The 25,282-nt window shown below is 35.9% G+C and overlaps 1 protein-coding gene across 3 annotated transcripts in view; it reads right to left on the bottom strand.

Annotated features, from left to right (window-relative positions):
* Positions 1–8,432: 8,432 nt before the first annotated feature.
* LOC110031583 (protein transport protein sec23-1) overlaps positions 8,433–25,282 on the bottom strand; it is a 22,923-nt gene continuing 6,073 nt past the window's right edge. The window contains exons 2-3 of one of the 3 annotated variants that reach the window (XM_020734835.1): positions 16,457–18,128; positions 8,433–8,546 (exon numbers count right to left, since the gene is read on the bottom strand). In XM_020734835.1, coding sequence (XP_020590494.1) covers positions 16,482–18,128 — 1,647 coding nt within the window. In that variant the 3' untranslated portion in view covers positions 8,433–8,546; positions 16,457–16,481. Of the gene's footprint in view, positions 8,547–8,779; positions 9,238–16,042; positions 18,129–25,282 lie in introns of those variants that run through there. The other 2 variants (XM_020734834.1, XM_020734833.1) reach the window with 2 other exon arrangements.

The following is a 25,282-nucleotide window of genomic DNA, read 5'->3' as shown; positions in this document are numbered from 1 at the left end:
TTGTTGCCAACTTCCTTAAAGCCTCTAATGCGCTGGGAGGTAATATTTCTCAGTAGTGCAATGTTCATAGACCAACCTTAATTAAGTGGTCTCCTCCTTTCCCTGGGTGGATTAAGGGTAATATTGATGGTAGTTTTAATGGTGAGAAGTCTGGAATTGGAGGTTTATTTCGGGATGCTAGTGGTCATTGTCTGGTTTTCTTTGCTTCACCTTGCTTTGGATCTTCTCCTTTGGAAGCCGAAACGAGGGCTGTTTTAGGTGCTCTACATACTGCCATTTCCTTTGGCTTCCCTAATCTCATTATTGAAACTGATTCTCAAGTTCTTTTTCACACTTTAACGGGCAAGGTAAAGCCTCTTTGGAATATGATGATTTTGATTAATCGAATAGGTTGTATGGTGGCTAGCTTTAATATCTCTATTCAGTATAATTTTGTTAAACGGGAAGGAAATAGGCCTGTAGATTGGCTCGCTAAACATGGGTACAATGGCATTTATTTTGGGCAAACCCCCCTCCCCCCTCTCAAATTTGATTCATGGTGATATTATTGATGTCCCCTATTTACGTGATTGAGGTTATTGTGCTGCAGGGTTTTGATGACTTGTTTTATCCCATTCTCAGTTGGATCTTTCCTTTTGCTGGGTGGAGTACATCAAGAACTTATATATGTTTTGTTTGGAGGCAAGAGAAGAGGATTGTTACCTTGTTACAATTTTGCGCTTAGATTGGAAGATTGTGTAGTTGCAAGATCATTGGACTTACGGATTGCATAGTTCCGTTTTGCACCTTCCCTACAAGTTCATTCTTGGAATACTGCTTTTGTTTGACATATCTTTTTGGGTTACATGTAATCTTGAAAGTGATAGTTTGTTTTATGTCTTTTTTGTATGGTGTTGTATGTGGACGGAGGAACCCTTAAGTTTCAATGTATCTTTTTGTTTTTTAGTAGGGATCATCCTTCCCTCTTAAAAGTGTATTATCTCTATTATCATTAACGCGTAAGGAGCCACGAGTTGCTCTGTCAATCAATATATATATATATATATATATATATATATATATATATATATATAAACTTGATGAGTAGTATTTCGAGCCAAAATGAGCCGAACACGAACGAACACATCTTAGTTCATGTTCGGCTAGTTAACTTATCAAGCGAAATTAACGAGCCGAACACGAGCTTCTTAACGAACCGAACACGAGCTGTTCATGAACAACGAGCCGTTTTGACAGCCCTATTGCCAGCAACACTCACCCCTCCGCCTGTGCATCTGCAGCTTCTACCTCTACCGCACAAGATGAGGAGATCTTCAGGCATGTTGTGGCATTTTTTGTCGAGTTGGATGCTCCCTTCTCTCATATGAGGTCGAAGCTAGAGGCCAACATGGAGGTCAAGCTGAAAGCTGAGTTGAATTCCTTCCGACAACGGATGAAGGAGCCTGACAAGGCAACAACAACAATGGAGGAGGAAGCAGCAGAGGATGATGAGGATGAGGTTGGCAAGATAGAGGAGAATGATTAGGAGGATTTTTTTATGTTTATATACATTTGGACATATATTTTTTCTGTGAACAGTGATGTACATATTTTAGAGTAAATGTATTTTATTTTTTTCATTATTTGATTGAATAATTTACTGTTTGACAATTATGTTATTTTGTTAAACGCTTGGAATTTCATATTAATGTTGTAATATTATTTGTGGTAATGTAAATAGGAAGAAAAGAATTAATTTATTTTTTTTTCTTTATACTATAGGTTTCTGACTGCTTATCCTCGGTTTCGCTACAGTTCCAACTTATACTTATGCAAAACTAACGTCTAGCTGATGGAAGCTTTTACCGACACATAAACGACGGCTTAAGGTGGATGGCACAAAAAACGATGAGCGCAAGACTTTCCGACAGTTAACTCGTCGGTTATATAAAATAACGCATAAACATGCTTAATCGATGGTTTTTACCTGTGTAAAAAAATCGACGGGTGTGACACTTTTCCGACATTTAACCGTCCTTTATAAAAAATAATGCATAACCGACAGTTTTGTCTGCTTCAAAAAATTTACAGGTGCGATACTTTTTCGATGTGTATATCGTCGCTATTACCGACGAAAGAACCGTCGGTTATACGCACCGATGTTTACTGATTACTCAAATTTTCAAATAAAAAATATGATATTAAATTGTCAGATAATCGTTGGTACTTTTATACCGTAAGATTATTGATCGGTTTTGGAATTACAGACAAGCGTTTTACCTACGAGCTTAAAATCATCGCTAAATCATCGGAAAAATTAAAAACGACAGTTTACCTTATCATAATAGACAGATTGTGACAATCAGAAAAACCATAAATTCTTGTAGTGTCTGTCATTGCCTAAAAAACGGGGAAGCCTGAAACACATCCCGGTCATGGAGTACAACATGGTTGTACCGAAGATTTTTCTTCAATACAACCATGTTGTACTCTATGGCTTTCACATAGAATTATTTATTTGGATATTCCTTTACTTAGTACAACATGGATGCACTAAGGAAAAACCTCCAGTACAACCATGTTGCACCCCACGTCCTGACTCCGGATGTAATATTTTCTCCAAGTGAAGAAAGGGTCTATTTATAACCATTTGAGGAAGGCATTTTAATTTTTTGACATATAACTTTCCTACACACCTGATTGGATGGGACCATGTTGATTCCCTTGATCATAGGTGATTTTTTGAGAAATTGGGTTCCTTAATGACCTCGAAATTTAGCAAAATATTAAGTCTAAGTTAGATTTCTCATTTCGAGACACTTTATATATATCAAATTTAGAGTACATTTGAGAATTCAAATTAATGTTCCTAAATTTCTAATTATGCTTTAACAGTTTAATTTGGGTTTGATTGGACTCGGATTGAACCAACTTTAACATCATTGAGCTCATCTCATCAAGGCGATCAGCTTTACTATAAGCTTGCCCAAATCAGATCCAGAACGAGCTTAAATTTTAAATTTAAAACATCTTCTATCAAAAATGACATCAAGATTCGCAGATAATAAAAATTTGTTGATGAAAACTATTCATTTTATTTTGTTAACTAATATGATCACGCAATCAGGCATAAATATTTTGCAGGAAAATGCACAGCTCCCAGCTCAGTTGAAGTACGTAAACTTTGTCAGCTTGATGCCTGTCCTATCTGCAAAGCTGTAAAGCCTCTTGTGGGGGAAGATCAAATAGAAATAAAGTGCCAATGGTTGAGAGTCTTTTCATTAGGCTGTTGTTGTTACTTCATCACCAGCTTGCTTTGGAGTTCACGTCCGTTTTTTAGTTGTGGGTTTGTCATGTCTCAGCATTTTCAGCTGTTTAATTGTTTTAAGAAAGATTTACAATCACATCGCTCAATTCTTATGTATTTACGTTTGTAACATCTAAACTTTATTTTTTACATATATCTAATCTTTTCTTTGCATGAAAAGTTATATTAATATGTATCAGATCTGATTCTTCTAGCTGTACATTTGATTTCGGCCGTTGGAATTTAAAAAAAAAAGGTATTTTCGGCCTTAATTATTTAATTAAAAAGGGGGATTGTGGGGAGGTGCTAAGAATTTAAAATATATGTTAATTTTCAAATTTTATGCCATTACATGAGAATATGGGGGGTAGATTTTCTGGGGAAAGAAATGCAATGAAAAATGGGAAGAAATATTGTGTTTCTCTTCCGGGTGTACGTACGATGATGTGAATCGTATCAAGTCGTGTGAATAATGGTGTGGTGCAATAGTCCCTTTGATTGCATTTTTGCCTCTTATTGATAGAGAAGTATTATGTATAGTTACATAAATGAAAGAGCAGTTATGAAAACTCTCTTAATGCAATCGATGCTTAACTTAATTGTGTGGATTTCATATTATATGGGTATCACAATTTGAATTCAGTCGACTTGCTCTAATTCGAACGACGAAGGTAACCAACAGAGTGCCAAACGCCCCACGAGTTGGTCGGCCAAGGCGCCTAGCTGAATGTTGATCGCATCCGCCGTGGTAAAGGCGGGTCGGCCGATTAGCTGCAACCAAGGATTGCAGTCTGCGCCCCAGTCAATCGTCGTGTGAATAATGGTGTGGTGCAATAGTCCCTTTGTTTGCATTTTTACCTCTTATTGATAAAGAAGTATTTTGTATAGTTGCATAAATGAAAGAGCAGTTATGAAAACTCTCTTAATGCAATCAATGCTTAACTTAATCGTATGGATTTCATATTATATGGGTATCACAATTTCAATTCAGTCGACTTGCTCTAATTCGAACGACGAAGGTAACCAACAGAGTGCCAAACGCCCCACGAGTTGGTCGGCCAAGGCGCCTAGCTGAATGTTGATCGCATCCGCCGTGGTAAAGGCGGGTCGGCCGATTAGCTGCAACCAAGGATTGCAGTCTGCGCCCCAGTCAGTCGTCGTGTGAATAATGGTGTGGTGCAATAGTCCCTTTGTTTGCATTTTTACCTCTTATTGATAGAGAAGTATTTTGTATAGTTACATAAATGAAAGAGCAGTTATGAAAACTCTCTTAATGCAATCGATGCTTAACTTAATCGTGTGGATTTCATATTATATGGGTATCACAATTTCAATTCAGTCGACTTGCTCTAATTCGAACGACGAAGGTAACCAACTGAGTGGCAAACGCCCCACGAGTTGGTCGGCCAAGGCGCCTAGCCGAATGTTGATCGCATCCGTCGTGGTAAAGGCGGGTCGGCTGATTAGCTGCAACCAAGGATTGCAGTCTGCGCCCCAGTCAGTCGGGACTATCAGCGTGATCTGTCATTCTGATTTCTCTCCATGGTGTGTTGATCAATTCCTGACCACGCAGTTGGCAATAGGTTGCTATGACGCCTTGATTGTTTGGTCATTTTTTGTGTCATTCGAACGCTTTGAGGTTCATACTGACATTTTGTTGTATACACTATGCATAAAAATATGCATTTTAAATCTTATAAATAAAAAGGAGTAATATTTTTGATGTGATAGGAATGATTTAGACATTATAAATGTAAAATGAGAACATCAAATCATTCACAAAAATCGATATTAAATATAAAACGAATTAATTACATTCACACATTTTGAGAAAATAACCAAATTATATCTTACATCTAAGCTATAAAACCTTAATATTTCCAAAGATGCAATTTTTTATTATTTAGAAAAACTAATTAGAAATTATAATTCTAACAATAGCATTCCAAACTTTTTATTTATAATAAAATTTTATCAACAACCAATTATTCATAAAAATTATCAATTTATTTTTTAGATTATAAGTCAATATATTTATCTCGAGGATAATTAGATACAAACCATCCGAATCATTGATATTTAGACATTAAGCATCTCGGTCATGCCACAATCAAACCATTAAGAATTTGATGAACATGAAAAAGACGGGTTGGGATTTACCATAAATTTTGACATTTGTGTGCAAATTTCAAAAATGGATGAAAGAGGGTGGTTGATTTGTAAAAAGCAATACCCTTTTATCTTAATATATCATAACATATATGTAATAATATGAAAAAAAAATGCCTAATGAAATTATACATTAATAAGATGTCTAGTTTATGTGTAATTAATAAGAAATGCAATTTACTAATGAAACAAAGAGAATATATTTAAGCGACGAGCACTTAATTCATACTTATTTATGCATTCAACCCAGCAAAATTTCATATTTACACAACTACCATCTTCCACCATTAACTTGACCTCCTCACATGTCCAAGCAGGCTCTCAAAATTCCCGCCGCACTCGAGTTATTCCGGCAACTCAGCCGCCGCCTGTACGCACGTCCAACTCGCCGCTCCTTCGCACGTGGTTGCTTTGCCTCCAATCACCAATGGCTCTCGTGATACAGTCTCCTCGTGTCCGCCAACCTCATCCTCCCGTGCTCCCAGATGACAACAACAGGAGGATATTGTGGTGTTTTAATAAGCATTTTAGATGTTCAAAATGCAAATAGAAAAAAAATTAAGTGCAGAAAGTAAAAAAGGAAAAAAAAATGCATGGTTTGATTTACAGTTCTCTGTAAGATTTTACTGAAAAACAAAAAATATAAACAGTGATCGGACAATCACTAAAGAGCGGAAAAGGATAAAAGATCTGAAATTGGAGGCCATCATCTTTTCTGGGAAGGACATGGATGTGATCTTCCAGGAATGGCTCATGTGATCTCTATTGCATTCCATGCATGTACCGCCCAATTCCTCTGTATTTACATATCTAACACATACAATTTACCTTTTTACATTCATACCACCTGAATCTTTCATCACATCAGCAATATGACTATTTTGATTACACATTTTCATGCAATATTAGATATTTAAATTCATGGGAATTGAATGGTTTGTATTCTCTCTCTCTCTCTCTCTCTCTCTCTCTCTCTCTCTCTGTAATTGTTAGTTGCTGAAGCCTGAATGGTTCAGTTTTGTTCCCCCACAAAACAATACAGTTGATAGATCAACAGCCAAAAAGCTGAGCGCAGCACTTTATAGCAGTTCTAAATCTTCTGTAAACTTTGTTTTATTGGATAAAATCGCTGCTAAATTCTACTTTTTCGGGCAGTGAAAAGATAATTCCGATTGTAAATTTACAAAAAAAACAAAACTTGTGAGATCAATTTTCTCTAAACTGTGATGATAGTGATTAAATCTGTCATTATCTAAAGAAAATGAAATTACGCGGTTCATTCAAATGTTTCCTCAGTTATCATTTACATTACTATTTACTAATAATCTCCTCTCTTTAAACTCATTTATAAAAAAAACAAAAAAATCATGCATCTTTCACATAATATTCCTATGATTTTCAACAGTTATCAGTAATTATTGTAAGGACCAAATCCAAAACCGTGAATGCTTCACAATCAGTCTGATATTCTTAAAATCAAGTTACTTCTGTAAGATTCAGAGTTTTTGCTGCATGTAAATTCTGCTGATACAAAAGTTACAGATCAAGGAGAAATTATGATAGATGAGACAAAAGAAAAACAGCAGGGTTAAAAAGAGCAGTTCATACCTGCCACAACCAGCTTTTATTGATGGCATGTTCAATCAGCCAAAAGAAATAATCAGCACCAAATATATGATTAAGAAATTAAGAAAAAAGATCTTCAAAAAGAGAGGCAATAAAATACTATCAATTCTGACAATAAAAACAAAGTTTATAAATCAAACAGAACAAAAAATTTATTATATTATATCATAATATTATTTCTAAAAATTCATGGACCCATGTGGAAGATGGTCAGAAGCTTCCTCTCCTTCTGGAGGCCTGTCAATGGAGAACATAATTAAAGCCATCTATATGCATTTATGGTTATTGCTTCTCTGTCGTATATGCTACATGTTATTTGCCTACTATACTAAGAACGATTAGTACTTAAACTTTTATTTGTTTCTTAGATGTGCAGCCAAGCGCAATAGATGCTTGCAGCTTTACAGTCAGCAGTTACAGGGACTATGTAATGTGCCTTAATGTATACATGGAATTTTTATTCATCTCTGCTTTGTTAATTCGTTATTTTTTTATTTATTATTGTTTATTTCAAACAGATAATTGATGCTTAAGTTCTGTGTAATTTATTACACTTTCGTGGAAGCAGGTAGCACATGATTTGTTATTTTCAACAGTAACTTGTGTAAGATTCTGAGTTTTGGACTTTCAGATTCAATTGTGTGAAGTTTCGAGTGGCTTTTCATTTGTTTAGAGTGGGATGGATGAATATGATTTACATCACATGAAAACTTTTTTTTTTTCTTTGTTATTTCCATGAATTTTTATTCATTTATTGTAGATAATGCTTGTAGCATTAAGAATTGGTAGATACTTCCACTGACTAAGAAACAAAATATTAAGAATCTTCAGAACCTAAGAAACAAAATGCAAAACAAAACATTAAGAATATTCTGAACCTGGGAAACAAAATGCAAAACAAAACATTAAGGATATTCAGAGCATGCAAAACAAAACATTAAGAATATCCACAACCTGAAGGCAACGTTTTTATTGCTGCAATTTGAGCTAAGATTTATAGGTATGTATATTATTGAAGCTAGGGTTGCCTGTGAATCACACCCAATAAATAGAGTTTTAGAAGGAGAAAGAAACATATAGAGAGAGAGAGAGAGAGAAATTAGATATTTTCTTATATGGTTTGACCAGCCTCTATTACATTTAAAGCTCGTATGTTTATAGGGGTTAGATTTATTGTCAAATTACAATTACACCCACAAAATCCTTTAATCGGTTAACACCCGATCAATCGTCTTCATGCTATTCAATTTATGGATATCTAGCCAATCGTCTTCTTGTCTCTCGACAGCTACCTAAGCAACCTCTGAGTTGGTCAATCTCTAGGTCGATCGTTACAACATAGTTGGCAGCTCGATCAATCTCTACCCAGTCGACTACATAATTTTGTTTGGTTGTCCTCTAGATACATTTATTTATTCCCTTGAGGTCTGTCAAGTGACGTGTGCTCCACTCTGAATCATTGGATCTACAAAAAATTTGATCAATGATATTTTTATTATACATATTTCAATTCTACGATTCTCTACTACATTAATAGGTCATGCTGCGAAAAGAATGAGAGAATTAAATACAGTAAATGATTAAAGGATTAAAGATTCAATTCTATCAAAATCTAATTTACAAATTCAAGTAGTTATTAAATTAAAATCATATAAATGAACACATAAATTAAAAATAGAAATAATCATATTGCACTGAACCAAAGAATTAAACTATTTATACACAAGAATAACATGTGTTCAAATGTTTCGAAAAATAAAAAAAATGCTCTTCGTCCCCTCCTCGAACTCATTCTCCACCGGTTGTTTTCCTCTCAGGTGTGCCCAATGTCATAATACCTATAATTCCATATTCATGCTTGTCTCCAATTCAGACTTCATCTTAGCAAGCTTAGCAAAGAATCTGATCTCCTTATCAACACTGAATGCAGCAACATGTTTAAAACCTCATCCTCATGGGTGGTATGGTAAAAGAACTTAATGTACTAAAGGAGGGATGAGCGTTGTGTGCTTGTCCTACGAACCCAATCCGTAAACCTTTCCTTTCTTCGTGCCTCCAGCAACCTCTCTCTACAACTCGTAGGAACATCGACCACGACCAAAGATCAAAAGTCCTGTGTGTTCAGACTGTGTCTCCTTCAACTGCTCAAAGGTTTCCTACGAAAAATTATAAACGAATGTTAGAGGTAAAATTAAATTTAAGAATAATTTGAATCGTATAATAATTACTTGCCACTTACACGTGTCAAATGAGATTTAATGTCAGCCCACGTCTTGTCTGACTGTCGTTTATGGGTACACTACAAGAAATTCAACAATATTTCACCAAAAAACTGATAACTAATAGTGCGTAGGTAAAATTTCCATTATTTCTAATGTCTTACCTATAGTTAATATAACTGAAGACCTTCCTGCGGGTTTAGTCATTAGTTTTAGTGAAACATGTAACCGACAGAATTGCATTAATAACCGACGATTGAAACCATCGATTCATACCAAAGTAGAAAACGATGGCTATTTACTGCCATAAATTGAGACCGCATGTTTTGGATATTTAATAAATGATGGTTCTTATATGTTAACCGACGATTTCCCCCGTTAATAAATTAAAAACCTACGGTCAAGGGTAGTCGAAAAGCCTGTTTATATGGAACAAACATCCCTAATTCCTCATTTTTCCCTCATGTGTGCTAACTCTCCTCTGAAGCTGACCGAACCCCTTTGATCTGCAATTTCTCCAGAGTTAACCATTTCATGTGTTATAACACTCATATTGTTGGTAACTTCAATTCCACTACTCCTTGAAGTTATTATTATTATTATTATTTGAACTACTAAATTTTTTGCATTTTGGGATTTAATGTTTTGGAAAATTTCAAATTTTTTATTCAATTTTCTATAACTTTGGTTATGTATATCATGGTTGCATACAAGTGTCTTAGCTCTTATGGCTTTTAACATCTAACACAAAATTTAATGAGAAATTTGCATAGCTAGCACACAATTCTAATGTATTTATGTATCTCACACTTAAATTTGCATATTTACACACATAATAGTTTGGTTAAATCCTAATTTTGAGTGTTATGTGAGTAAATATGAAAGTTTAGGTTTGAAAATACATAAAAATTGTGTGCTATGCATGGAATTTTAACCTACCTCACCTATGAAAATTATACGTTTCATTGCCACTTAGATTTCTTATGCCCAATTGGATCCATAATTACTTTTGTTAAACATAAGATCATGACTGCAGAGATAACAAAATAAAAGTGCTTATAGGTTTTTATTTTACGCAACCCATATGTCATTTATATTATGCTTGCATTTAAATAAATCTAGAATAGCTAAGACAAATTTATCGTACTCAAACTAAATGATTGATCTAATTGTGGCAAAAGTAAAACTAGATTTGAATCAATAAAAGTCTGTAGAAGTAATGCCGAGAAGAGAAGTCTAAAAGCCAAAGCCAATACTAAAATCGTATGGGTATCTAATTGTTTAATCTATTGCTAAGATCAATTACAGTGAGGGACATATAATCAATCAAATTGCTAGCCTTCACCAATAAACTTAGGATCCCTTCTTAGTGCCCCTCGGAGTTTCCCATTAGCTTTAGGGTGCATTTGGGGCAGCTTGTGTGCAGCCCGCGGGTCGACCGCAGGAGTTGACCTGCGGCCTGCGTTTAGTGTAAAAATAGAACCGCGTTTTAGGATAAGCAGGCACAACGCGCGATTCAAACAGTACCGCGGCGTTTTCAAAAATATCCCTGCACTTATAAGCTGCCTCAAACGGGCCCTTAATGAATAAATAGCCCCCATCCAAATCTCTCTCTAATTCCAAACTCGTTTATTATAGTTAACAGCTCAATGGTAAGCTCATATTAAAACCAACGAAACTCAAATTTAATTCAACTCAATTAGGTTTAGCTTAATCCTTAGACATTTTATGAGACTTATGAGCCCAATAAAACCAAAATCAAATCAAATGCCTTAAGCCCCATCCTAGTGACTTTTAACCTTCCCTAAACTTTCCCCTCCCTTGAACCTAAGAGGTCGTCAACCCCATTTAACTAATTCAACTACTATATATTATGGGAACCACTAAAAGTCAAAAAAAAATTTTAAATTTGAACCGGTAGAATTTTTTTCATTTTGAGATTTAATGTTTAAAAAAAATGTTTTTGATTCAATTTTCTACATTTTTTATAATGTATATCATTGTTACATGCATATGACTCAACACTTATGGCTTTCCATATCTAGCACCTATATTTTAATGAGAAAGTTGCATGCCTAGCACATAATTCTTAAGTATTTATGTATCTCACACCTAAACTTTCATTTTAAGTACAACTCAGTTTGGTTAAGTCCTAATTTTAAGTGTTATGTGTACAAATATGAAAGTTTAGGTTTGAGATATGTAACTACATAAAAATTGTGTGAAATGCATGAAAATACCCCCTTTTTAAAGGTAAATTTGCATACATTGCACACAACTCTCATGGATTTTATATATCTCACATCTTAATTTTAGCATTTATATACATTGCATTTCGGTGCTTTAAATATATCCATGAAAACATGTATTTCACTTTTAAAAATCGAAAATAGTGATATTTTTTTATGTGATACTAAAGTTTTGAATGATATGTGTGTAACATGCAAATCTCTTAGCTATTTGATTTATGCATGAAAAAATTATAATATTTCTATATAGTAGTTGTGTTTTATAAATTCTTTTATCAAATATAAATGTCATCTATGAAAATTCATACATTAAGTGTATACATGTACAATAGACTATATTCAAATAGAAAATGAAACATTGAAGAATTCTTGAACGTTGTTGAGAACTTTGTGCAAGAGGCATCTCGAATTCCGCTTATTTGATGATAAGTTTCGGTGTCAATGGTTAAAACATAAGAATCGAGCAAAGTTAACTCCTAACGAAGTCAGGTATAATTTATATCGTCCGGAATTTCAACCTGATTATTGGTTTTTAACTTCACATGGCAACGTTAATCCTTCGATATTTAACTCTGCTCCTTCGATTAACTCTGCTCCTTCGATGAGCTATGATCATCAATATAAGTTTGACTCAAGTAGATTTATAGAAAATGTCTTCGATGGAATAAACCTTATTATGTAATTCAAGTGGAGGAAGAGTCAACAAATCAAGAAGCTCAAGTGTTTTATGAATTATTTAATACGGTATAAAGGCCACTATAGGAAGGTTGTACATCTCATTTTGCGTTATTTGCAGCTCTCGGAATATTGAAACTTAAAACAAAATTTAACATATCCTGAGAGTGCTTCGATTAGTTTGTAAGCTCATAGAAAGATACAAATTCTAAAAAAAATTTAATTCCACAAGACTCGTGCAGAATGAAAAAGTTGGTCTCCAAATTGGCTTTGAAATCAAAGAAGATTGATTGTTATGTAAACGGATGCATGATATTTTATAAGTCTAAGGCATTAGAGATTCAATGCAGATTTTTTTATACACTTATATTCAAATTTCAAAATAAAAAAAAAACAAGAGAAAGAAATTTCATGCAAGCATCGCTTTTATTTACTATTTATTCCACATTTTTAAAAACTATTTGCTCTTATATGTACTACTCCACATACGAGATGGCATTATAACAGGTCAGAAGAAACCAATTCAATAAGTCATCACATATATAAAGAAGCATAAAAATATTTTGATCGAGCATATCTTAAACTAGTTGGAAGTCACATAATGTTATTCTTGACTTATGTTATGATGGCTTCACATCATGCAGTTAGAACACCTCGACCTATTCTTATTGTTCGGTGATCATCATGTCATATAATCTTCAACTTGACATGTGTATGATAACACCCATCTTTCTAATAGTGATTATACCATGTCCCAATAGACCAAAAAGAAAGTATTGATGTATATTTACAGACTTTGATAGATGGCCTATAAATTATTTGGGAATTATGTGATATCACATCTGACAATTCTATGAAATGAAACTTTTTAATTAAAACAGTTTTAATGTGGACAATAAGTAATTTTTCTGTGTATAAAATGCTATCTAGATGAAGTACTACGTGAAAATTAGTTTGTCCATACTGCATGAATTTATCTAACACATTTACACTTTAACATGATGAAAAAATTCATAATTTGACTATCATCGTATGATTTTACATGCTAAATATCCTTTCAAGAGAAACAAAAAATAAAATCAAACGAAAAAAAGTTGAGAAATCAGTGTCACCTCCAAAATTAATTGGGGTTGATATATTCGTGATTGTTAGTGACATTTTACAGTTTACTGATTACCCTGAATTTTCTTCACATCATCCACCAGATTTTGGTGTTATTCATAATTGGACGAAAATGTTCATTTTTTGAGATGTCTTATTAAAAAAACAATATGATTATACACAATTTTGATGTCATGCCAAAAGAAAAAAGTTCTTCAGTAATATCTTCAACATTGTGATGAATATTAAAAGCAAAATTAAGGATAATGCGAATATCAGACTAGACTTGAATGAGATTTGTAAAAGATGGGAGTTACAAATATACCATGCACCCACATATTTATGTATTTAAAAAGCTAACACATAAATGTATACACACATGTATATATATACATATATGTGTTCTCAGACATATAAAAGTAAAGGGGCATTTATAAGCATACCACCCAAATTTTATGTCTTTAGAAGTCTAAAACCTAACTTTTAATTTTTATAAAGTTTAAACAAAATTAAATACACCAATTTTTTTCATTTACATGCATACCACCCAATTCCTATAGATTTTCATATCTTAACAACAAAAAATCGACGGCATTTACATTAACATCACTCAAAACATTCACATAACCCTAAACCTAAATGACAGAAATCTGTGATAAGAAGATGAAAGGATTTAGAAAAAAGCGAAGGAGATAAGTGAAACAAGGGTTACCTTGAAAAGAATTGACAGAGTCCAACACTAGTCGCAAGGTCACCAGTGTTGAAAAACTCCGCAAGCGTCATCGGACGGTCGCCATAGAGGAAGAAGCGTAGGGAGCCCTAGTTTGTGGGAGTTAATGGAACTAAGAAGAGAAAAAGCGTGAATGCAGCTAGCGTGTAGGTTTAATGAAGCCTACATCCGATTAGCATCCGAAACTTATGACGCTGCCATAGAGAAATACCTATTGATACTTCGACGTTACAAAGTGAAAAGCGATACGGCTGAAATTTCATCCACCATTTCTGAAGCAAAATTTGGTTTGGAAATTTTCGACGTAAATTCAAACCCTAACTTAATCTGATGAATTTTCACCGCAATGCCAATGCAAATATGCACATCTTAATTTTTAAGACACTACTTTTGACGCTAATTAATTGTATTCCTATAGTGAGACGAACATACAACAACCTCGAGATAAAGATGCAATAGCTATTTGGAAATGAACATGCAACTGTAGTCTCTAGATAAACATACAACAACATTCTGATGATAATATGACAACTACAGCATATAGATTAAGAGAAATTTTAAAGTGTGTAAAGAGAATAGAAAATGGGTTAATTTTCCCACCTCTCAAGGGAAAATTTATAGTTGATGGCCTCGGAAGTAAACCGCCACAAACACACACATGTGCAGGCCCCTATGCATGTCTATGCATAACATGCATGTGTGCATGACCCTGCATGTGTTTACACGATGCATTGCAATCGAACACTTCAATTCGCAAGAGAAAGCAAAGATAAGCGCGACACGCTCGCTTTTGCACCAACACATGAGCTCTGTTGCACCTGCATGTGCGTTAGAAGCTACACACTCACTGTCACACCTATGTTTGCCCCCGCTGCATTTGCACGGGTTATCGTACCATCCCACATCGACAAGCTGAATTAAAAAATGGCCGAAGAATGAGACAATATTTAGTTCACAACCTTAAAGGGAGGTCCACATCAATGTTTAAAAGCGACCGCTCGTTATAATATTTATGAAATTATAATTTTGAGCAAGAACAATTTTCAAGGACTTGCTATATCTTTTCAAATGATAAATGCCAATGTTTGAGAATAAATGACAACTGATATGTACAAAGAAATTTATCGAATCAGTTAAATTGAGCATATTTACAAGTCAAGCCCAATAAGACTTAAAGTGATTCAGTATGATTCAAAATAAGCCTAGATCAAGCACTTAAAATTTGAGCAGAAGTTTGAAGCACTAATTGAAAAGCTAAATGAATTCAAAATTTGACATGATTATACTCAAATCAAGTGACTCGATGAGAGAAATTCAACAAAGCTAAGATCATTTAATTCCAATGTCGTTAAAGCACTTAAATGCTAAAAAAAGTGCATGATTAAAGGAATCAACACAGACTATCTGATAGAGTGTTTTGCTCAAACTTACCAAATTGCCCCACTCAAAAATTATAAATAGACAATAATTTTTCACAACATCGCATGAAAGAGAGAGAAAAGAATAGCGAGCTAACAACTAAGTATAGCACATGAAGATAAATGATAGTGAATGACCGCCGGTCTTTTTTAACTATCACTAAAAATTATTGAAATCAACTACGACTGTTATGACTACCAACTAACTTTTGCAACCGCCAACTATTATCATTGTGGAACTGCTACCGTCTACTTTTTTAATCTCATATTTCTAAATTGATGAGAATGGATCTCTATACTTTCACTTACTTAGTGGATTATTTTAACTGGATTAGGCCCAAATTTTTTTTTTCCATTTTCATGATTTTCTCATGTCAAAAAATATGATCGTTTCTTAACATTTTATCTATGTATGCAGAAAACTTATACCAAACCATAAGGCTTAAGATTTTTCCACCCTTGATAATTTTCTAGCACACAACACATCTTAAGCTAACTAGATAAATGGATACACCAATTTTTATTTTACAAATCAAATCTTATGCTAATCGATAACATACTATTTAGGCCTGAATCCGACAAAATAAGCAAATGCCAATTTTCATTTGGAAAATCATGAAACTATTTCTCCCATGTACACACACACGCGCACTACACATAAACATATATCTTCATACCAACTTAAAGTTTCATATACAACAAGGAGCAAGCAAATATCAAAAAATCAACCAATATGCTTAGTGACCTACAGACTTGGAACATAAAGGGATAATAGAAGCCCATAATAAAGTAGATTGGCCTAAAAACTAATTAAAAGAAAAGGATGAACCCAATTTTACAGGCAGCAGCAGCAGCAATAAGAACGACAACAAGTTTATTTCCCTTCAAAATCCTCTCTTTTCACCAGCTGAAGCCATTTCATATACTCATCATCAATAAAACCTGAATTAAGCAAAATAAACAAAACAAAGGTGTGGATGCACCTTTTATGACTGCAAAAGCTTCCAATCATCCCTGGACAGCCAGAGACTGAAGATGCTCAAGAAAAGCCTGTAGGCTCACATCATCGGTGAATATGACTTCTGATCCATCCGCCAGCCTTGTCTTCTGAGTCACCGATGGGTTTAGTTTTGCAAGCAGAAACCTTGCCTGGCTGCTATGCTGGTCGCATTTAATCAGCTTTGGCACCGGAATTCTCCCCTCAATCAGCTCCTCCGCATCCATCTCCACCACCTCCAACAGTTTCCTCAGGGTTTCATGGCTCTGATCATTATCAAACCCTAACTTCTTCCTCCATTGAGCAATCTTAGACCCATAATGTATCACCACATGGAAATAGGAATCAAACAGTAAGATCACATCAGGTGACACCGAGCTGATGTCAAGAAGAACAGGCATCGGCAAGAGCGTGGGTTGGATCATGATTAGTGTTCCGGTGACCCCTTGCATGTTCAATGCAAGCCGAAAGAAAGCTGTTTCATCTGGGGTGTAGTTGAAGATATCAATGAATTGGGATCTCCTCAGATAGTACATAAACTGTGGGTAAAGGGAGAATCCCGATGGCAAGCGGAAGCTTGACGGATCCTCAGGTACGTAGTCGCCGAATTTGGCAGTGAAGCGGATAAGCATCTTATCAAGCCATCTAATCACATCACGGGCATGGTAATCCTCCGCACGACTCACTGCGAGGCGCGCCATGATGGTTGCTGCTGCTTCCTGGTCGAATCCTGCATTGATATCCAGATGACGAGCTCCAGAAGCCCATCTCCTTGCGGCAGTGGTCACCCTTAAGCGAATGCTGCCATTTCCATGGCGGTATCTAGTCTTGAATTGAACGAAGAAGACGGGTCCTGGCTCGTTATTTGGCTGATTATCACCCACTTGGAAGATGAAGGCTAAGCTTGTTTTGTTTGTAAGGGTGCTCATTTTCCATGAACTGGTTCCTCCTTGGCCAATCTCCTTCTCACTTACCAACCTGTTCTTGGTTTTAAGAGACATGCAAGGACCGAGTGCCCCACATATTTTGACACCGTTAGTAGTCACCAGATTGATTGTTGCGTCAAAGTTCATGTCAAAGTGATCGAATCCAACATGCTTGAAGATCTGTCTCAAGCACCGCTTAAACTGTTCCGACTCAAATGACTCCGTCAGTATTAGGAGGCCGCCAGATGTCTCGATTGGGAATCTCATCTCTGCAGCTCCAACCTGATCAAGCGAACAAGCGAAGAGATCCAGAACGAGGGATTTGTCTAGTAGCCTTTGAGAAAGCTTCTGGTAGAAGTTACAGGCTTTTACATATAAGGATGTGTTTCCATTTACGATGTCTCGCTGGGTTCTGATAGCCTTACTGTGGTCGATCTCAGCAACCATGCCTGGACCGATTGTGGCCATACCTGACGTGAAGACCATCACCCGTCCACCAGAGGTGGGAGAATAGCCTTCTAAGAGAGCAATGGAGGTTGAAATAGCAGCACCTGTGGCTCTTAAAGGATGATGTTCGGGTATGGTGTCAGACATGTTGTGCAGCTCTTCGATTGCAGTGGAGAAATTGAACTCACATTCGGAAACTGGACGCAGAAATCCTTGCTTTTGAAGAGAGTGTGAAGCTATTGGCTGTTGGCTTAGAAAGTGACATGCACCAAGAAGCTCTTGGATCTGCAAGAAAATGCACGGCAAAAAAACTAAAAAGAAACTACGGGTAATAAAACTTTCAAACAGGTATATACAAGCTTGCACATGTGCCACCACTGAACTTTTTGCAGCGAGGAAATTATTTGCTAAAGCGAAACAATTCCTTTGTAAGCAATGATTGGTGGTCAATATAACAACCAAATGTGGAAAATTGTATAAATAAATTTATAAAAAACGGTAACATGTACCTTCAATTGGGCAAAAAAATGCCACAATAAAAGAGATTCCAGAAACCTCATGTGAGGCAAAGCACAGGTAGCAAAATCTTTCGAGAAGCATGCCTGCTACTCGTTTTCCATAAACAAGAAAACACATAAAATACATGTAAATATCTACACTGATAGAAATTTCTGCATAGAGAGAGAAAAAGAGGAAGAAGAGAGAATGAGAAGGGCTGAGGCGTTTCCACATTGATTATCATAGCAATCCAAACAGTACATTAGAGTAACTGCATCTCATGAAATCCCAAAATGTTGTAATCAATAAAATCCCAAAGTAAACTGCCGTAATCGCCTTTTTTTATAACCTGTTGAACTTCTTGAACAACCATTTTGTGCCAACAAAAAACATCTCTTCAGGAATTTTACCCACTATTTTGACAAAACTATAGATGACATTTCCTGTGGCCCAAACTCCAGGAAAATGTTTCCCCGTTCATAAATAACAGGAGAAAAAAACACTCAAACCTTGATTGTTGTTGAAATGAAAACAATAATAAAGTCTGGAAAAGAACATCATTTAAATAAAAAGAGAAGAAATTGAGTTCCAAATAAATAAAATATAAAATGTTGTTATTGTTGTCTCAATATTTCATATGATAAATGAATAAATTGAAATTAAAATAATCAGCTCGAGAAAAAATTAACACATCCTCTATTCTATTTATAGCAAACTAATGAATTGTTGCAATGACTTTGAAGTTATATATATTTCATAATTGACCAAAATCAACCAGTTGACCGGACATTCAAACCAGTGACTTGATCACCCAATTGCTAGATCAGGTCACAAACCCAGAGTTCAAGATCAAGAGATATATAGATCCATGTCCCCAAGATTATATCATATCTAAACCTATAAAATGTGTAATACATTTAGGCTAATAGAGAATCAACATAAAACCTTTACCACTTGAAAAAAGGTATTAGATGCATTAGGGACACGCCGGAAGGACAATGGCAAATCTTTTATTGGGATACAACAACAAAAAGCCTTTATCCCACCAAGTAGAGTCGGCTAAATGAATATTTTTTTCTCCATTGTGTCATATTGAGTGTCATTTTTTCATTTAATTCTAATAAATTAAGATAATGTTTATACAACTTGCCCAAATCTTTTTAGGTCAAACCTTACCTCTCTTAACATAAGCCAGATCTAAAACATCCACTCTTCTAACTGGGTGATTAAATGGTCGATGTTTAATGTGCCCAAACCATTTAAGACGACTTTCTCTAATCTTGTCTGTCATTGGAGCTACTCCAACCCTTTCACGCATATATTCATTTTGCATTTTGTCTCTAAGTGTAAAGCCACTCATCGATCTAAGCATTCTCATCTCAGCAACACTTGACTTAGTTTTATGCTCCCCTTTTAAAGGCCAACGCTCTGCGTTATAAAGAATTGCAGTTCTCACCATCATCTTATAAGATTTTTCATTTAAGTATAAGAGGTATTGTTCTATCACACATTATGCCCATTGCATTTTTTGGATGTGCAATTTAAAATTAACATTGAGAAATTAAGAATGTAATCACATTAGATTAAAAAAAAATCCGAGATATAGAACTTGTCAAACAAACAATAATTAGATAAGAGAAATATGTTAGATCAAAATTTAGCAAACAGCCATAGCCCGCAGCTTTGTAGGACTCGTAAATGCTACAATGTCATCTCAATAAGAGTAATACTAAACATTAAGCACACTTCTAACATACTCCGTACTTTATAAACCTTAAAAAAAACAGTTACTATTAAAAATAGGCTGCAAATAAATAGAGCGTTCAATAAGCTACTCATAGCTCAACTCGATGAGAGTTTGTTAATGTTCGTGTGATTAATTAATTGAAGAAGTATGAACAGTTTTATAAATAATCGATTGATAAATGAAAAAGGTTGAATAACTTCTTATTCTATTTGTTTATGAACAATATACCATTTAAGGCTCACGAATAAGCTCGTGAAGTAGCTCAATGAACAATCTCTTTAAAATTTATGAACAAGTTATGATTAAAGCTTGATTTAATGCTTCTGAATGAGTAAAACTTAATTTAAGGCTTATAAATAAAAACTCATTTAAAACTTATTTATATTAAATTAAATTAATTTTTTTATTCATAATACATATAATAAGATAAAAAGCTTGTTTATGTAGCTGTCAATTTAATTTGCAAGTTTGCATGCTTATTCTAGTTATTCATTTAGTAGCTCATTTATTTAAAAACTACTTTATTTTTATAAATTCAACAAGTAAGTCATTATAAGATTGATAAATCTCCTTTAATTAGAGAACAAGTAGCGCAATCAAACTACTCATTAATTTGCAAGATAAATCATTTGGTTAAAAATTATATAGCTTGTTAAATTTAATTTTAATTTGCTCAATAAAGGTCTTTTGTTTAAAAATCAAGTAGCTCAATAAGACTACATTAATCTGCACAATAATGACCCGATTATCATCATACAAAATAAATATGAACTGAGCTTAAATAGTAAATATGGCAAACGAACCAAGAGCTAGAGCTCAAATTTTATAAAAAAGCTCAAGTTTGAGCGTAGTCCTGCTCAACTTGGCTCGATTCGTTAGCAGCCCTAATAAAAAACATGTCTCGGTCAAAATGAATGGTGATGCAACATCACAATAAATAGAAACATAGCGATGCTAATCTGGGAGTAAGATCATCAATCATTATAAATAAGACCAGAGTTGGTTTTGATAAAAGTGACAAGAACATTATAGAAAACTATAGTCATACTTTGTCGCCCTCTAACTAGGGCATCATGCAGAAAAATCAGAACAAGAATTTCAAGTAAGCGAAAGAGAATAAAGATATGCATAAGATTCATGATCTGCATAAACAATTTTTCAAATTGAATCCATTTTGTTTGAAAAAGGGAATGATTTCAAATATCAATGTCTATCTATAAGGTATAAATTACCCAATACATCTAGAAATGTTTAGACTAGGGATTTTAGCTGAAGAGGCCTCTTCCTCTTCAGCTAAATCTTCCAATTTGATTAAACGTGTTTATAAATCTATCCCGATCCCTGCTTAGAAAGTTCTCAATGGTAGATTTACAAAATTTTGGTAATAAAATTGAATTGGGGTGTCTTTATCAATTATACTCAAAGAGCCCTTCAATATCGTTTGGAACATGTCCTGTTCAATTAAAACTAAATGCATTAAAGATTTGGGATGTCATATAACGGAGAAAGAATATTCCATTGCATCGATCTAATCATGTAAACTTCTCCGCTCTCATATCAATAAGGCGAGCCTGGCCAGCTCAAAACATATTTCTTGTAGGCAACTTTCTAAAAATAGTTCATTGTGAAGTGTTAAGGATTATCACTTATTGATACCGGAGTTATCCAAACCACGACACGAATGTATTAATAAATAAAAAGGGAAGTTACAACGATGACTCAAAAGAAAAGAAAAAGACACAACATAAACCAAAACACGGAACTAACATTACAACAAAGACTCAACAAATAAAGTAACAACAGGCTTGACGAGGAGGGAGACCGGAGAAGTAGTGCTACAACGGCGATCTGGAAGGGCAGCAAGGGGCTGTGGTACCCTGCAAGGGGCTACAAGGAACTATCGGCAACCTGGAAGGGCAGCAGGGAGGCCATAAAGGGGCCGACAACAACCTGGAAGAGCAGTAGGGAGGCAGGAAAGCTGTCGGCGGCGGCAACCTGTAGGGAGGATGTAGGAGGGCTGTCAGCAACATGGAAGAGCAACAGAGAGGCATGATAGTTGTTGGCGGAGTGGCTTAAAGGGTGGCAGAGTGGCAGATCGGTGGCAACCTGAAGGGAGGTTGTAGAAGGGATAGAAGCAACCTGAAAGAGTAGCAGAAAAGCAGGACAACTGCCGACAGGGTGGCTAGAAGGGCAGTAGATATGCAGCAACCTGCATGGAGGCAGTATGGATGGAGCAGTGGGGCTGTCGTAGGGTTGTGGAGCGGGTGGACAGCAAAAGGATGGGCGGAATGAAAGATAAATATCTCGACGAGACCGAGATACAGCCAGAGCCCCACTCGGACTCGTGGAGACGAACACCACCTTGGACAAGGAACAACCAGAGCACTACCATGACATCGAATGCAATCCTCGAGAGGGAAAACACTCAGATAAAACTGAATTCAAATTTCATAAAAAACAACCCCCTAAGTAACTCTAAGTACAACCTCTCCTATTTATACAGAGATATGACCTATCTTAGGAAACATTTAAAATAAAGAAAATAAAAAAAATTAATATCTCAGATTCTGGAAAGGGTTTTAAATTAGGAAAGGAGAATAAAATCATAAGTTATGCTTTTAGGAAAGGTTTTAAATTAGGAGAAAGGCCTTTAGGAAAGGTTTTAAATTAGGAGAAAGGCCTTTAGGAAATGTTTTAAATTAGAAAAGTGTTAGGAAGGAAATTAAGAAAAGAAAGAAAGGACAAAAAGAAAGGAGGGAAAAGGAAGGAGGGGAGGGGAGGGAGGGGGAGGCAGCCCCCTTCCTTGAGGACCGGCTAGCCCCCTTCCTTGAGGACCGGCTAGCCCTCTCCCGAGCCACGCGTCAGTCTCCTGGGATTGGGAAAGTTTCGACCTCACCTGTCAAAGCATTTGATCTCTTGTCTTTAATCATGATAGCACCTGGATCCCATTGTCGATTGTACTGCCTCCCAAAGCACTTACGAGCGCACCACCAACTTGGTCGAATCTCTTCGGACTGAAATTTCTTTCATGGCGGTGGCCATGGTGATATAGAATCAATTGCACCAAAACCAGTCCCGCTATTCAGTTAGTAAGGGCACATGTCTCCTCATGCGCTACCGAAGGAAGTAGAATGAGGCGTTTGTCGTCTTTGGTGAAGGAATATGCATTTCTAAATCCATCATGCTGAGCCTTCCGGTCAAACTGTCACGATCTTCCTAGCAGAAGGTGGCAGACACCATACCTGGCACTGCAACTGACACCTTATTGAAAACTCTACTAAGCATTGTCGGCCAATGGTGACTTTGTTTTTCTTCTTTAGCCACATTAGTGAATATGACTGAGAATGTTTTTGAGCCATGAGTCTCAATTTCTCTACCATCTGGTCCAGCCACATCCTTACTATTACCCCTGTCGATGATAAGACTACATACCTTTCCATTTATTGTGCAGCTAGTGTGGAAATTATTATGGCAAAGCCACTGCAGATCCATCGTGTCCTCTACCTGCAAAATCTGTCGAACCACCAGTGTTTCTCCCTCGTCTGGTGGAAGCTGATGCTCCTCACCCTGTTCCTCAGCTTCCTACTCCTCACTAACCTCTTCTTGTTTGGTAAACGATACAACTCTGCTCGTCGAGCGACTGGAGGCATTTGAAGCACTTTATGGTGGGCACTGTAGTAGGCTTCTTCTCACTGGAGGTGACTTTATCCATATCCGAACTAATTTTCTCAAACCTTTGCGTCGTGCTCCTACTGGTCTCCAGCTGTGGGTGGTTGTCTGGTAGGTGGTGACTTTCGGCTATGTTTCTGCTACTATTCCACTTTCAATGCCAGTTTATGGACATCCTCCAACGTCCAGTACAAAAGTAGTTGCACCGCATTGTTGATACTAGGCATCAATCCCCCAAGATATATGGTTATTGTATTCTCCTCTTGCTCTGTCAGGTTGCACTTCAGCTGTAAGTGGTTGAACAGAACTGTGAACTCCTCCACTGAAAGGTCTATTTGTTGCAGATTGTGGAGTTCAAAACTGTGAACTCCTGTCACTGGAGGTGTTAGAGAGGGAGAAGATATTTCTTTTGCATGGTTTTCTTCATCTTCTCCCATCGGGTAAATTTTTCGTTGTCTTCTCGCTTCCTCTATCATTGTATGTTCTCCCACCATAGGGAGGCACTTTTCTTTGATTTGAGAGCAGATAATTTGACCCGCCTCTCTTTGGGCACATCTTTCTATTTGAAGATTTGCTCAACTGCCTGTAGCTATTCAATAAGTTCATCTGGATCCATGCCCCTCTCAAACTCGAGCAAATCTATCTTGATCTCGTGGTCTTAGTATCCTCCAAATGACATCTCACCCCAAAAAGTTTCCCTGTGAGAGGTGGGATGCAGGCATCCCTCTTTAGGCCTCCTCTGAAATTGGATTTGAAACATCGTGACCTATTTTCTTTATCGCTGAAATTATCCCTATGAAAGGGATTCAGATCCTCTTCTCTCTCTCCCCTTCAACTCTCCAGGTCTCGGTCGAAGGTAGCTTCTTCCTGTGTCATCTCTTCAATCTCTGGAATTCTTTGTTGGAGGCGACGGAGTTCTCGACGTATCTCTTGACGGGTAGGCTCGAGCATATTTCTCCTTGGCGACATGTTTGACGGTTTGGGATCTGTGGAAGTGAAGTGAAGAAGGAACAAAGAAAGAAGAGAGAAAAAAAATAAACAAAGGAAAAAAAAATTGTTGTGGTGGATCTGGACAAGGGACAAGAAACAAGGGACAACCAGAGCACTACTTTGATGTCGGATACAACCCTCAAGAGGAAAAACACTCAGACAAAACTGAATTCATATTTCATCAAAAACAACCCCTAACTCTAAGCACAACCTCTCCCATTTATAAATAGACACGACCTATCTTACGAAACATTTAAAATAAGGAGAATAAAAATAAAATTAAGATCCTAGATTTTGGGAAGGGTTTTAAATTAGAAAAGGTGAATAAAATCGGGATTTAGACTTATAGGAAAGGTTTTAAATTAGAAGAAAGCCTTTTAGGAAAGGTTTTAAATTAGAAGAAGAATAATAAAAATCATATTTCAATTTTATGACGGGCTTTAAAATAGAATGTGTTAGGAAGGAAAATAAAAAATGAAGGAAATGAAGGAAAAAGGAAAGGAGGGAAAAAGATAGGTGGGAAGAGGAAGGAGGG

Source organism: Phalaenopsis equestris, unplaced genomic scaffold, assembly GCF_001263595.1.
Source record: "Phalaenopsis equestris unplaced genomic scaffold, ASM126359v1 Scaffold000840, whole genome shotgun sequence".
In the NCBI taxonomy this organism is placed as follows: domain Eukaryota; kingdom Viridiplantae; phylum Streptophyta; class Magnoliopsida; order Asparagales; family Orchidaceae; genus Phalaenopsis; species Phalaenopsis equestris.
This window is presented reverse-complemented; position numbering and strand designations above follow the sequence as displayed.